This window comes from Komagataella phaffii, chromosome 1 (assembly GCF_000027005.1).
Source record: "Komagataella phaffii GS115 chromosome 1, complete sequence".
Taxonomy (NCBI): Eukaryota; Fungi; Ascomycota; class Pichiomycetes; order Pichiales; family Pichiaceae; genus Komagataella; species Komagataella phaffii.
The window spans coordinates 1939710-1954856 of record NC_012963.1 but is presented as its reverse complement, the minus strand read 5'-3'; the positions used below and the strand labels follow the sequence as shown (position 1 = coordinate 1954856).

General features: G+C 44.7%; 7 protein-coding genes across 7 annotated transcripts; 3 read left to right on the top strand and 4 right to left on the bottom strand.

Annotated features, from left to right (window-relative positions):
* Positions 1-274: 274 nt before the first annotated feature.
* On the top strand, positions 275-1594 carry PAS_chr1-4_0296 (Protein that binds Sin3p in a two-hybrid assay; the record flags this gene model as incomplete). Its single annotated transcript, XM_002490370.1, has 1 exon — positions 275-1594. The coding sequence occupies one exon, from the start codon at positions 275-277 to the stop codon at positions 1592-1594; it is 1320 nt and encodes a 439-aa protein (XP_002490415.1).
* A 222-nt stretch (positions 1595-1816) lies between these two features.
* On the bottom strand, positions 1817-7456 carry PAS_chr1-4_0295 (Alpha subunit of fatty acid synthetase; the record flags this gene model as incomplete). The annotated part of the gene is made up of 1 exon (XM_002490369.1): positions 1817-7456. One exon carries the CDS (start codon positions 7454-7456, stop codon positions 1817-1819), a length of 5640 nt encoding a protein of 1879 aa, XP_002490414.1.
* Positions 7457-8128: 672 nt separating this feature from the next.
* On the bottom strand, positions 8129-8989 carry PAS_chr1-4_0294 (Plasma membrane t-SNARE involved in fusion of secretory vesicles at the plasma membrane; the record flags this gene model as incomplete). The annotated part of the gene is made up of 1 exon (XM_002490368.1): positions 8129-8989. The coding sequence occupies one exon, from the start codon at positions 8987-8989 to the stop codon at positions 8129-8131; it is 861 nt and encodes a 286-aa protein (XP_002490413.1).
* A 175-nt stretch (positions 8990-9164) lies between these two features.
* PAS_chr1-4_0293 (Inositol polyphosphate multikinase (IPMK)) lies at positions 9165-10232 on the bottom strand (the record flags this gene model as incomplete). The annotated part of the gene is made up of 1 exon (XM_002490367.1): positions 9165-10232. The coding sequence occupies one exon, from the start codon at positions 10230-10232 to the stop codon at positions 9165-9167; it is 1068 nt and encodes a 355-aa protein (XP_002490412.1).
* A 350-nt stretch (positions 10233-10582) lies between these two features.
* PAS_chr1-4_0292 (3-phosphoglycerate kinase) lies at positions 10583-11833 on the bottom strand (the record flags this gene model as incomplete). Its single annotated transcript, XM_002490366.1, has 1 exon — positions 10583-11833. The coding sequence occupies one exon, from the start codon at positions 11831-11833 to the stop codon at positions 10583-10585; it is 1251 nt and encodes a 416-aa protein (XP_002490411.1).
* An 827-nt stretch (positions 11834-12660) lies between these two features.
* On the top strand, positions 12661-12916 carry PAS_chr1-4_0291 (Hypothetical protein; the record flags this gene model as incomplete). Its single annotated transcript, XM_002490365.1, has 2 exons — positions 12661-12715; positions 12795-12916. The coding sequence occupies 2 exons, from the start codon at positions 12661-12663 to the stop codon at positions 12914-12916; spliced, it is 177 nt and encodes a 58-aa protein (XP_002490410.1).
* A 980-nt stretch (positions 12917-13896) lies between these two features.
* PAS_chr1-4_0290 (Hypothetical protein) lies at positions 13897-15012 on the top strand (the record flags this gene model as incomplete). Its single annotated transcript, XM_002490364.1, has 1 exon — positions 13897-15012. The coding sequence occupies one exon, from the start codon at positions 13897-13899 to the stop codon at positions 15010-15012; it is 1116 nt and encodes a 371-aa protein (XP_002490409.1).
* Positions 15013-15147: the final 135 nt, after the last annotated feature.

The following is a 15147-nucleotide window of genomic DNA, read 5'->3' as shown; positions in this document are numbered from 1 at the left end:
CCAACTCCCTGTGGCTTTCCCCCTATCGGAAGGTAGGAAGCAACACTTTTCCACGCCGCTTGGCGTACCCTCGATTTGGGCACATCTTTGTAAGCAATGAGCGAAATTAGCCAATATCAACTGTGTACCCACAGATTAACTTTAGACGTTAACACTTATCAGTCAGAGCAATTCAATCCAAACGAACGCCTTTGTTATTTTGCAAAACAAGTCAACAGCAAACTTTTTATACCGCAATTGTTGGTGATATTTTGTGCTTCCAACCTCTGAAATAATGAGCGACTCTCGTGAAGTATCTCCAAGTTATGACTCAAAGTCTGAAACTAAACACGACAAACCTTTCAAATCGAAGCAATCCAAGGAGCAACACGTTTTATTGTCCACTTCATCTCCCGAGGGAATTGCCGCCGCTCAAAAGGTGACTCCAGCTAGGCTGGCCAGTTTGCTGATGGAAAATGGACCTCTGCCAATTAGACACATAACCGCACACCTTTCAAAACAAATATCCGGGTTCCAGTATCTTTCTTTATCAAAACAGAGAAGACTGATAATATCGGCACTGGATTCCGGTGATGTCGAGTCAAATTGTATTTTCGAAAAAGTTGGCTGGGGTCAATGGGCTGCGAAGGTTGTTGATCACCAAACAGCGTTGGAGAAACTTCGAGCTGCCCAGCAGCAACAACAGTCTTCCGGTGACCATTCAGTTTCTAAAAGAGAACAACGTGAATTCAAAAAGAAGAGCTCGTCACCCTCTTATTTGGATAATCCAGCAAAGGGCACTTCTTCCTCTTGGAATGTCAGAAGGGAGTCTATTACAAATCCAACAAATGACCCTCATAATATTAATTTGCCGCTCTCTCCCCATTTCGGTTCTTTGAAGAACTCTGTTGAAGCAAGGCAATCCTCCCTCGATCAAGCAATTGAAAGTTCCACGTCCTCCGATGATGACCTGTACGACAATGAAAACGCTATTGATGAGGACGACAATTCTGATGATGAGGCGGTGTTTTCCTTTGACGATGAATCCAAATTTTCATCCAGGGTTCCTATCAAGCAGATGATGCGTCGTCATTCTAGTCATTTGACCACGCCTCGAAGCGGGATCCACAAACCTAGACGATCTCGCCTCAACTCTTTCAACGCTAACCCGATTGAAGCAACTTTAGACGGGAACTCTCTGGAGGGAGGTTTGGATGCTGCTGCTATTCCAGACAGTTTTGGTATCAGAAGAAGACCGAGGGCTTCGTTCTCAAATGCTTCTTCGTTGAGCCGACAATCATTTCTTAGAACCGCCCTTTCACCAACTAGAAACCCAGGAGCTGTTTACAGTTTCAATTCCAACAATACCTCAACTGCCCGACACAGTACTTCCTCTGTAAACAACATCCCGAATGCCCAACCAAACACCCATCTTTCTGAGACTGATGAAGAGGATTGGGAGTCAATGGGAGCTGCTTCTCTCCGTAGAGGCTCTGTTTTAACTCCTCCGACCCCCTATCTTATTCGATCTCCCCAAACCAACGTTGCCTCTACAGCCAGCAACTCAAAGGAGGAGATTGCCGTGATGGCATTAATGGACTTACAATCTGTCTGAACACAGATACAACAGGAAAAGATAAAGAAAATACAAAAGAAAATTGGGATTAGAGATTTTTTATATTGGGTTTTTTTTTGGGTATTTCAACTGTTGTTACTATACTTTTTTTCTTTTATTTCATTTTATTGTTAAAATCCAATTTGCTGGTCCAAATGTGTGTAATTACTATGGTAAATCAATATTATATTGTTTCAAAAACACTCAAAAATAATTAACTAACTAAAATTCACTGATAGCAACAGCTACTGACTGGACGTCGTCATGAGAAATAGACACCTTGACGTTCTTAACTCCAGCAGCAGAAGCAGCAGACTTGGCATCCCCGTGTAGTACAACAGTTGGGGCACCCTTGCTGTCCCTAACGATCTCAATGTCCTTTAAAGAAGCACCAGCACCCTTGGACTCGACACCCAAAGCCTTGAAAACAGCCTCTTTAGCAGACCAGGTTCCTGCAAGCGATGACTTGGACGATGGAGCAGAAGCGCAATAAGAGATTTCGTTCTCAGTGAAATTTCTTTCGATGAAAGTGTGATTCTCATTGTTGATAGCTGAAATCAGCTCAACATCGACACCAACACCTTTACCACCAGATGTGACATCGCTAGTCAGACTGCTAATGACTTTTGCAGTGTCATTGGCTGACTTTCCGACAAAATTCTGTTTCGATTGAACATCAGCATTGACGAAGACCAATTTGCTTGGGTTCTTTTTACAGTTGTTGACACGGGCCAATGGGTCCAAGTAAACTGGTTGCTCAAGTTCATCAGTGTATGGAGGATCACTCTTAGCAACAAACATGGTATTTCTAATGATAGCATTGTGCATGTAGCGGTAGGTGGACTTGTAACGAGCTTCAACCTTAGTCTTGTACTCCTCAAAGGTTTCACTATCCAAAGAAGCAAACAAGTAGTCTGGATGAACAACGATAGCTTGCCCTCCCTTTTGACCAAATCCAAAAGATGTAACAGAACAAGCTTTGATACCGTCAGTTTGAATAGATCTAGATGGATATAAGACATATTCAAAGTCTTCCAAAATTTTGTCAACGTTGTCGGCGTTTCTATTACCTGGAACAATACCAGTCTGTAAAATTTGGATAGCACCATTCAACATCCAAGCTCCAGCAGCACCCTTAGGATGACCAGTCAAATACTTCTGGAAAACACCAAACACTGGGTTACCCTCTGATCTACCTAAGTGTTGCATCATCTTATTGATGGTAATAGACTCATTCTTATCGTTGGCCTTGGTAGAAGTTCCATGGAAGGAAGCAACGCCAAGATCATCAACTGTCAAGTTAAAAGTAGCCAACGCACCACGCAAAGGAGCAATTCTTGGATCGTTCTTCCAGAACTCGTTACCCCATTCTTGTTGGGCCATCTTGACCTGTTTAGTAGCCTCTCTATAAACTTCTTCAGTACGCTCAGAAACGAATGAAACGGCATCAAACTTAGCATCAGAGTTTGCCAACTCGGCAGCTTCCTCTCTTATGTACTCAAGTTCGTCTTCAACCCATTGCTTGATTTGATCCTTACGCTTGTTTAGTTGCCTGGTACGGTACTTGATATCCAACTTTGGAGACTTAGTTTTCAACGACCCGTGGTGCTCACGAGCGGTGGTTAATATACCCTTTCCTGGAGCTGGCACAGATCTACCAATCTTGTCGGTTGCAGTGGCAGTCAAGGCGACAATAGCATAGATTGGTACACCCATCTTAATTGCTAACTCAGCGTTCATGATGACTTGAGTACCTGAACCCTGGGCCTCCATAAACCCATTACGGGTTGTAGTGGCAGGACGAGACATCTCCTGAGGGGTTCTACCGTGGTCAAACTCGTCAAGGGAGTTGGACGTAGCGTTCATATTGGCAAACTCATAAGAACCTTCTTCTTGAAAGTCATCGTAACCACCGACTAAACAAATCTTTGCCTTTCCAGACAAAATGGTCTCAACACCGATATCAACGGATTCTACAGCGGTGGCACAAGCACCAACGGGAGTCTTAATCGGACCGGATGAAGACAAAAGTAACATGTTAACCCAAGCAGACATAGTGTTGATGAAAGATTCCTGCAAAATATCATTCTGAACAGGCTTGTCGGAATATCTGTCCCTGAACATTCCTCTCAAAGCACTAACACCACCCATACCTGAACCGGAACAGTTACCGACTTCAGAAACGTGAACATACTTGTAAAATTCATACGGATCAGTAATACCAGCAGACAGCAATGCCTCAATGGTAGAAACTAAAGCATATAAAGTGACGGGATCAACTTGAGAAATTGTGTCTTCAGAAATACCGTATCGCTTAGCATCCCATCCTGTAGGAATTTGTCCAGCAACCAATCTGTCAAATCTCAAAGCTTTTGGAACAAATAAACGAGCACCCTTCTTGAAAGTAACAGTGTACTCGTCAGATTCCTCAGACTTTAAAATATCGACAGCATCCTCGTGTTGTAGTTTGTACTGTTGGGCAGTAGATTCATCTGTGACGAAAGGAGCCATGTCCTGTTCGATAATAACCTCCTGGATCAATTCCTTCTTTTCTGGGTTGTAACCACGGAAGAGCTCTGGCTCGATCAATCTGATACCGGCATGAGCTAAAATCTCTTCTTCGTATTTCTTCTTGATATCTTTGTCCTCAACTGGCTCGTTGGTTTTGGCGTCAATCCAACCGGTGTATGGCTTACCCTTCAAGTTACCGTTGTGGTACTTGATAAAACCCATGATCCAGGCCATTTCTAAACAACCTTCAATGGAAAATTCACCAAAAGCCTCCATTTCCCATCTTGTTCTAGTGTTACCCCAAGGAGATACTTCACCGAAACCGGTGACAACAATCACTCTTTCCAAATCAAGCAAGCCCTCCAAACCTGGAGCCTTGTTTTGAATTTCCTTGTGAGATTTCAAAGGTGGAAACTCAAACTTCAGATTTGCTCTTGGTTCGATTCTGGCTTTCTGGTATGGGGCATCAGCATTCTCTCCATTGACAACCCTAGTTTCGATACCAGTTTCAATTGAAACAGCTCTTCTGACTTCAGAGGTCTCATAGATCTCATTTCTCAACTGTGCAGTGTATTCACGCAAGTTCTCAATAAATTGAAGACCACCATTCAAATCGGCTACAACAGGTCCATTCTGGCACATTTCAGTCAACTCTGGTGTCATCAAACCCAAGATGTTGAAAGCCATTTCCTTCTGGGAGAAAGTTCTGACTCCCAACTTTTCAAGACCTTCTGCAATGATGTTGTTACCTGACATCAAACCAGTACCACGGGTCCAACCAATGATGGCACCACAGACAGTAAGCTGTTCACTCCATGATTCAGAGTACCATCTGTTGAACAAAGTTTCTAAACCCAGCTTGGACTCCGAGTACAAACCGTCTGAACCAAAAGTTCCATGGTTGGGGGAAAGAGGAAGAATAATTTGCGCAGGTCTGGTGTTGATAGCTCTAGTAAATTTTTGCTTCTTAACTTCACCTAACAATCTCAGTAAGTTTGTCAACATGATTCTGTGAGCCAATTCACTCTTGGAACCAAGCTCGTCAATTTCAATTCCTGCTTCAGGAATTGCAGCAAATGGAATAACTGCGTCCAAATCCCATCCAAGACCTTCATCTTTGACATCACGATAGATGTAGTCAATCAAAGCTTCAACATCTTGTTTAGAACCTTGGTTGAACGGAACGACGATCAGACAAGAACCAGCAGCACCGAATCTGGCATATATGTCCTGATAGTATTCTGTGACCTTCTTGGAGAATCTAGAGGTCGTAACAATAACCTTGGCACCACCTGAGATCAGACCTTGAAGAACTTCAGCACCGATGGATCCCGCACCAGCACCAGTAATAAGAACGTTCTTACCTTTGTAAGAGATACCATTCACAGCACCCTTTTGGAGTCCGTCCAAGAAGAGAGCAGACGTGTCTCTGTCGAAGACCCATTCACCCGAAGGCAACTTCTTCTTTAAGTGCAGAAACGGCACTGTCTCTGGTGGAATGCCACCAGAAACAGGGTCAACAATAGAAGTTTTCTCCGATAGTGAAGAAATCTCGGCGCTCCTATCGCTATCAGATGACTTAGAGGCAAGAACAGCGTTAATAGACTTCGAAACTTCGATTTCCTTGGATTTTTCAACAAACTCGATCAAAGAATTGTACAGTTTGTTGAATTCCAGTTGACTCTCAGTAGAAGCCTGTTTATTCAAAGCCTCATAGATCTTGGCCAAGTCTTCTTGGATAGTTGGTTGAACCTCTTTGGTTAATTCACCACCTTGAGACATTTCAAAGACGTATTGTTCCAACTTGCGGACACTCTTTCTGTTGACTTCCTTGTAAACAATATTACCCTTGCTGTCAACTTCAGTGTGAGGGCCGGTTGGGTAAGAGATATCTTTATAAACTGGATCTTGGTTGGCAACTTGGATACAGTTGTCGATCAACTGTTGGCCAAGAGACTTAGCCAGTTGATAGGTCTCACCTTTGTATTCTGGACAATGGTCAATGTGGTATTGCATGAACTTGATTAATGTAGGGTTGGAACGGTTCATCAATTGAATACATTGTGAAACGGTCTCTCTGTCAACATCGGTCAACTTACCAAAGATAATGTCAAAGTACATGGATAAAGCATCTTGTCTAGCCCAGTTCCAGTAGGAGTCGTAAGTTCTGGCTTTCAGATGAGAAAATACAGGCTTAATACCTTGAGCATAAATTTCACCATGCTCTTCTGCCCACAAATCGAGCTCTTGTTGCAAAAGGCTGGAAGCTTCTTTCTCCTTGACGAGAGATTTCTCTCCCTTAGTAAGGTCGTATTTGAGATACCTGGCAAGAACCTCTAATTGTTGTCTGGCAAGAACTCTGTTGTCCTTGGTAAGTTCTTCGAAGGCCTCAGCATCGATAACCGCACCACCGGCGCCAGACGATCCAGCACCACCAGCGGCAGCTTGAGCCAAAGTAATACCGGCACCAGAAGCGTACTTTTGAGCACATGAGTCCAAGAATTCCTTGGCTTCACCATCAGAGGACAAACGAGCACCAGGTTCGTTGACAAGAGCGACTAAGAGGACTGAGTCCTGTCTTCCAGGGCCCAAACCCCACCTGGTTTGGAGGTACTTTCTTGCAACGGAAAGAGAAAATCCACCAGGCATCTTGGAAGACATCAATCTATTAACCAAAGAACCGGTCTGTTTACCCAAACTTCCTGGGAATGTGTCTTGGAATTGTTCGGCCAACTCTTGCAAAGGAGTGTCTTCTGGTTTTTCTGGAGTCGAGCCAAACTCTTTACCCAAGTCACCAAGAATTTCATTCTGAACAGTGGACTTACCACCGACCAAATCCTTGATGGCCTTTGACAATGGCACAGCGTCCAAAGACTTCTTCAGTTTGTGGGCTACCAAAACGTGCAATACCAGAGCAGCTTTAACTGGTTCGTCAGGAATTTCAGCAACAGGTCCAGAGGGAGCGGCAGCAGGAGCTGCGGAAACAGGGGCAGCAGCAGCTGGAGCAGAAGAGGAAGTAGCAGCGGCAGAAGTTTCTGCCTCTTCCTTGATTGGAGGAGCAATATCTGCCGGGTCAGGAGTGTAGTAGATCTCCTTGGTGTCCTTTGCGTAGCACAAAACTTGTCTTTGCAAAGACAGAGCAGCATCATAAGACTCATACTTGGCCTTGATCGTTCTGGAGGCCATTCCAGCCAAAGTTGGCGAAGGACCGATCTCAACGACTCTCTCAGTGTTGTAGTCCTTGAGGAAAACGTCTTGGGTTTCAATCCATCTGACAGGAGAGGCAAACTGGTAGGCCAGCAGCTCAGTCAGAAGAACGTGGGAAAGTTCTTGTTCTACTTCTGGACGCATTGGGTGTGTTAAAAGTAGATTATTCCTTGTAATATGGTTTGCGTGGGATTATGCTATCAAATATATCCTAAAAAAATATAGGTCTCTACGCCTACTCCGAACTGGACGCGTTGGGAAGCTGGCTGTTATGTTGGGTCTGTTGAAAGGTTGGTGAGCGCGCGCGCAAAAGTTGGATGTTAGATGGATGATCGATGTTAGATGGCAAAAAGTCACTACAAAGCGTGCACTGCTCAGAAAAAAAATAATGGGAGACTGGACACATATAAAAAGAACACTTTTTTGGCTCTCTTTCCCTTTCTTCCCCTTACAGGACTTTTTAGGATTCAGTAGAGTCCTATTGCGGTCCTGATTCTTCCAATGCATTGATTGTTTCCCTTTTCTTATAAGGGGATCATGTCTTTTTTTCAACGGCTCTGTTCTCTTCACAGATTTCAGCTCTATGCCGACGAGATTACCTTTGTATTGGTAAATTGATCTTAGGATTACTCCACCTGGCGATAATGGACTTCCCAAGTCATCGCTGGACTAAATCACCTTCCTACATTTTTGTGCCACACTTTTTAAGAAAATTGTTCTTGATTTTGTAATTATACAACGTATTCTACCTCTCTTTCTTCTAATTTTACCGTTGTTTTTTTCTAGCTACCATCCACTGTCTTTACTTTTGCCATTCTATCTTCCCCAGTTTCCGACACCGAATCCCAGACCAAGGATCAGTGCAAGAATACAGATGATAAGGACACAGATCCAGAAGCAGATACACTTCTTTCTCCGTGCCTTTTTAGCACTAGTCAAGGCCTTATCGGTGTGGCCGACTGCTTTTTCAATGTCCTGCTGGGCAGTGTCTACCAAGTTCTCGGTCTCTTGAACGTGTTGATCCTGCTCAACTACCATCTCCTCCATGTCATGGAACAGTTGAGTAAGTTCAGCCATAGTCTTTTCTAACCTTTGCAACTCTCTGTGACGAGATTGAACTTCTTGAAGCGCCGTCTTTGCCTCTCCTCTCCTATTAGCGTTCAGCAAAGCCGTTGAGAACACCTGCTGGCCACCCAAGTCGTCGATAGCATCTCTGACCTCTTCAGGGGAGGCATCGGGCTTAACGACACGATATTGCCTTTCGGCTTGGACTCGCTGCTGTTCTCTGTAGTTGCTTTCAATAATACGGTAGTCCTGAATAGCTTGAAGAAAACGTTGTCGACTGGTCTCAGCTTGTCCCACCTTAGCCGAGTCGCCAATAGCCAGCTGTTGAGCGTTCTTAATCTTGGACTTTAACGATAATTGCAAAGAGGAGGATTCACTGATTAGGGAGTCTAGCTGTCGTTTCAAAGAGTTCTCCTGGTCTGGGTTGACTTCATTCACGAGTTGGGTTTGTTTTTGCTCAATAATCTTCACTAGTTCTTCGTAGTTGTCCAAATTGGCGTTGATGTCAGCAATTTCGTTCATAAACTTGACAAAATCGTCGTTGTTGCCCCCCTTGTACGAGGGCAGCTCGTAAGACTGGTTCTGCTCATACGGATTATACTGGTTACTCATTTGATGCGATTCCGAACAGAAAGTAGATAAATTAACGGATTGACACAAAAAAAGTGGCAGGTTTCATAGAGACTTTGCTTCGGGAGGATATTCGCGGTAGGCGGCGCAGTGCCTGCTGGAAGGAGCGGATTGCCTGGGGCCAGAACTAGGGTCGTACCGTCGTTTAAGTATTTATCTATATCTGTCTGTTATCTTTAAGGTGAGAGATTTGCTGTAGAAGGCTTTCCAAACCATCAACTAAGTTTTCATCGTAATTTTGTCCTGGAACAAATGTCGAGTGTGCAAAGTCCACTAAAGCCAATTTGCTGAGCGGGCAATTCTCCCGAAGGAGGTGTTCATCGTCAGGGTCGTTGTGGTCCTCCTCTTCCTGATCGTCTTCGTAAATCTCCCTCTGGAAAACTATGCTGTCTTGGTTATCTTTCTTCTTCCACCGGGCTGAATCGTTCTCAAAAATGATTAGTAGGCTCCCGGATATAACCCGTATTTCCTCCTCGAGCAAGCAGTTATACAGCAATTGTAACCTAGTCTCTGTATTGGAGAGAATAATATTCCTCAACTCCTCTGGCAGCTCATTATGATGGAAAAAAAGATCCAGCCCTTCAAGGATCGAGTCTACGTCTAGTGCTCTTCCAAACCATTTATCGAACTTGAGATACTCAACCTTGTGCGCGTCTTGGTAAGTTGTGACGTAGTCGGACCATTTCTCGTGGACTTCTTTACGGGTCTTTTTGATGTCCATTCCACATATTCGAAAACCTAGGCTACCACTAGTAGTAGAATCACTGACTTTACCCAGTCTCTCCTTTTTATCATCTGTGGCATCATCATCATATAGTTTGACTCCCAATTTGATATCCAATACTGAGGGCTGGCTAAAGCCAAACAATAGGTTCTCCAACAAGATGTACTGTTTATCTGAAGAAGGTTGCACAGAGGCCTTCTTCTCCAACTCAGCAGCTACAGGAGCGCCTTGAGATTTCAAGTCAGGTGAAATTCCTGGGGTTAGGACTCCCATAAACTGAGGAACCCAGTCAATCAAACCGCTTCCCAATGGTTTATCTTCAGAGACATTAGAATTCAGCCTGCTGTAAAATTCGACCTCCTTCCTATTTGTTAACTTGGCGAATAGGCCTGAGTCTTCAGACTCCAGCAAGTCCGGGTGTCCTGCAGCCTGATGTGTTAAAGGCACAAATTTAGAGAGGTCCATATTTCTGTTTATGTTCACGTCCATGCCATGCACCATCCGGTCCAGGCCATCAGTCATCAACAGGGGAACTTCTCAGATAAAAAACCCCCACCCAAATCGACGCGAAAGTTCATGCCCCCACCGTGACCCCAACGTGGGTTATCCGCCGTGCGCCAACTTGGGAGGTCTCAAATCTGACCACTAAACGTACGTCAGCCTTGTACAGTTGCTGAATACCTTTGCATACATGACAATCCCTCTTATCACGACTGCAACGAATTGACGAACAGCAGCATTGCAATAATATCATGTAAATTGTGAATTCACGGACAACTAACATGTGGCCGTAGTGGCTCTACGGTTTATGCGAGCGTCATCAAAATCAGAATTCAAACTATATGAACTAATTAAGCCTTGTTGGACAAGTAAACTACACCTGGAAGCTCCTTTCCCTCCAACAGTTCCAAAGAAGCTCCTCCTCCAGTGGAAACGTGGGATAGCTTGTCAGCACCACCGAACTTCTTAGCAACGGTAGCCGTGTCACCACCACCAACGATGACAGTTCCACCGTTCTGAGCGTTCTTGATGGCAGCTGCCAACATAGACTTGGTACCTTCAGCAAACTTGTCAAACTCGAAAACACCTGGAGGACCGTTCCAGACGATTGTCTTAGCCTCAGCGATGGTAGCTGCGAACAATTCTCTGGATTTTGGACCAGCGTCCAATCCTTGCAATCCGTCTGGAATACCAGACTCAACCGTGGCTTCACCGACCTTTGCATCCTTGGAGAAGGCGTCGGCAGTGACGAAGTCGACTGGAAGAACCAGTTTGACATTGTTCTTCTTGGCTTTCTCAACTAAGCCGGGAACTAACTTGGCACCAGCCTCGTCGAACAAAGAGTTACCAATGGCAACGTTATCCAAAACCTTGATAAAAGTGAAAGCCATTCCTCCACCAATGATGATGGAATCGACCTTGTCCAGCAAATTGTCAATCAATTGAATCTTGTCAGAAACCTTAGCACCACCAAGGATGGCCAAGAATGGTCTGACAGGGTTTTCCAGGGCCTTAGCGAAGTATGTCAACTCCTTAGCCATCAAGAAACCAGCAGCTCTTTGCTCCAATTCAAATCCAACCATGGAGGAGTGGGCTCTGTGAGCGGTACCGAAGGCGTCGTTAACGTAGACATCGGCCAATGCGGTCAATTGCTTTCTGAACCTGGCAACAGCCTCCTTGTCGGCCTTGATCTTTTGACCATCTTTCTTTTGAGATCCTTCTTCTTCAATGTGGAAACGCAAGTTCTCCAAAAGAATAACCTCTCCATTGGAGGCAGAGTTGACAGCCTTCTCAACCTCTGGTCCAACACTATCGTTCAAGAAAGTCACCTTCTTACCTAGTAGGGAGGACAATTCAGCAGCAACTGGTTTTAAAGAGAATTTTGGGTTGACCTCTCCGTTTGGACGGCCTAAATGAGAAGCCAGAACGACGACCTTTGGCTTGTGATCCAAAACATATTGGATAGTTGGCAAAGCAGCAACGATACGCTGGTTGTTGGTGATCTTGTCACCATCCAGAGGAACGTTGAAGTCGACACGGATGAAGACACGCTTTCCGGCAACATCGAGATCTTTGACTGAAAGTTTATTTGAAAGAGACATTTTCGTAATCAATTGGGCTATGCTAAGAGATTTTTTGGCAAACAATTGTGGAACCTATTAGATGCTTTATAAGGAGAGAGGGATGAACTATGACGGGTGACAGTGATGGTGTGGTGGTGTGGTTCGCGGTTGGCGCTAGTCCGAAAGTCAGAAAGGCAGCAATTATTCTCTAGACGGAGCTCCTCCGAAGGAGGCTTTATTGCCAGGCGCGAGGAAAGGACGGAGAGGACTCACTCATGGATGAGAACAATTCGCTGAGAGACCCGTTTTCTTTGCAACCTCCGCCCGTAGTTGGAACGTTTGGAGGCGATCCTTAGTAGGAAACACTTCACTATTAGCTGAAAGAGCTTCCAAGAAAGAACATATAATCTATGTCCAAAAGCTCAAGATTTATTTGAGGCCAAAATGCGATCGGCAGTAAATATATTCCTTTCCGTTCTCGCGGCCAATCGCAACACGCGTTTCAAAATACCACAAGAGGTGGCATCACGGGATCTGACCCCAGCTGCCAGTTATTTTCGCTTTCCACTCACATTCCTCTTACCCCCCACCTGATAGCGCTTTGAAACCACAATTAGGTTGGACGAAAAATAAACATTAGTAGATTGCTTGCCTCGCAGGTGCCTGTAGAATTTACTCGATACGGCCAGCTTAGCGCAAAACAGCCGAGCGTCTCATAACCACGCACGTCGTCGAACCAAAAGGGCTGCGGCCTACAGCATAGGACACTTGCTCGAGTTAGAGCCCCAGCCTGAGTTTGGAGATCAGGCCATCTGCGAATCAGAATCCTTTTGCGGTTTAAAGACTGAATTAGGAAGTCAACATCGATGGTTTTGGCTTACGACAAATACTGCACCAACATTCTGCGATTAGTAAGTCTTGGTATGTGCGTCTTTGAACATTGAATTTTTGTTATGTACCTTAATTTAAACCTCGGTTATCATGAGATTTGCTGCTCCAGCCAAACTCAGAGCAGGCGTGATCGGCTGGGTACCAACTTTGGCCATGCCGCCGATCATCGATGCACCTCTATCTTGCCGAATATCACAATCAAACAATCAAACAATCAAACATTCCCCTTGAACAACAAAACATAACAACAAACGCAGCGTACTGGAATGTTTGAGGGTTGCGGTTGCTATCTTTCCCCACTGGGAATGGCTGTTCTCGAGCGATGGGGGTAGAGACACATTCAAATTCAAATCCCAAGCATTTCTTATTTGAGGAATGCATACCGTGTACAGGCAGCATATGCACCTCACTGTAAAAGCTACAATTTTGAGGCTACAAGATTGTTTGTGTTTTATTGCGGGCACGTACCAGATGAAATATGATAGAATCGCAATGGAATCCACATTCTGATACGTCACCATCCTTGTGTCTTGGATTGTATTTGAGACTACCATGCTGGTACGACGTAAATCTGCACCATTTTAAGCGACCCACATGCACCCTCAAATTTGATTGATGAGAGCATCCACTAAACTAAAATCTAGGGCTCGCAAGGAGTGTTTCAACTGGAATTCCATCAGTGGTGAAATGTGTTACTGAAATTCCTTCGACGTATATTTACTCAAAACTTCTAAACTTGAACTCAACTGTTGTGCTGCCTAGAGTGAGGCTTGGCTCAAGTCAAGTTCGTCTACTCATTTGCCCAGCGTGTCGTCGAGAGAATGCAGCCTGACATATGATATACCTACATAGACCATTCGGGTACTAAAATTTCCTAGTTTGAGCCTTACACTTACTACTGCAACTGCAGTGCATGCGTTCTTTATAATATAGCTGCAAGCGTTCAAAATTGCGTCTACATGCTGTATCCTTCCGCATAATAGAGGTGTCGAGAGAGCACCTCGATTTGGAGTTGGTATTGTACATTATATATGAAATTTGCCCTTTAAAACACTTAGTTCAGTTAATATCTCATTCAAAACACTTCTTAGCTCAACTTCGCTTGCCCTTTGATAAAGTCAACTATTTGAATACCCAACTAGTGCCATATCGCTTATTTAGTACCAGTTTTGACTGCTATTAACACCCCAACTTGTTTCCCCTCCCAAAGTATGGTGGTACCCCTAAGTCAGTTCCCTTCGCCGCCCAACTCAAGTGGCGACGGCTGCGAGAACTCAAGTACAGTCTTTTCCAAGGACTGTGTCAAGAGGACTGCATCGCCATTAGACCCTCAATCTCAATTTAGAGTCTCCCCAAACTCGTACACTACATCCACAAACTATTCTACCCCGGTTTCTTCCCACGAAACTTTGTCCTCCTCAACATCCGGGATCTCAGTGACAGGCGTTCTGCTACCATCAATAGATTCATTAGCACGCTCAATCTCCTATACAGGACGAGACGCTGTTCCTTTCAACTTGTCCACTTGGACTGACAAGTCAACACCTGTTACTAATTCTTTTGTCATCTCTCAGTATGAAGACACGCGTGTTCCTCAATCAGCCACCAGTTCTACACATCCAAACATACCTAAACACGCCAAAGAGTATCCGTTAGCAAATGGGCCACCTGGGTGGTGTTGGAATTCCCATTCCAGTATGTCGACAGACCAACCAATATATCCAGGACACCAATATCCACCACCGCTTCAGCAGCACTACCACTTTGCTTCACCCAGGCAACTATCAAACTCTAGCTCTGGGACGTCATCCGTTCCTTTCCAACCACCCCCTGCTGGTCAATTACAACCACAAGGTAATTCTATGTTCATACACATGCCATTTTCGCTAAATGGCCCACCAGCTGCTGGACAGCAATTGATACCACCCCAAGGACTAGCCTCAATACCTGTCGGCCCCGGCAACAACAGTTCCCTATTGGTTAGCCAAGGTGCACCTGGCGGCTATTCTTTAGCTTCACCAGCGTTGTCACCGGTAGATGCGACCTTCGAAGATCCCGTCAAGAGACTGCCCAAAAAGCGGACAAAAACTGGATGTCTCACTTGCCGTAAGAGACGAATCAAATGTGACGAACGCAAGCCGTTCTGTTTCAACTGTGAAAAAAGCAAAAAGGTGTGTACTGGTTTTACGCATCTATTCAAAGATCCCCCTAGCAAATCCTACCCTCCCAGTTCAGATGGTGCCTCCCCTGTTGCCAATGACCACCCTGTCCCCCCAAGGCAAAACTTTGGTGAATTGAGGGGCAGTCTGAATTACATCATCAACTAGAAGAATGCTTATTCCTTTTCTCTACTGTATAATCACGACGTTATGTCCTTTAATATAAGAAACGACAATTAAACCACTTTAGGTGGACATAATCCATTTCTGGATGCTGTTCGATGTGTAGTGTCTAAACCGATA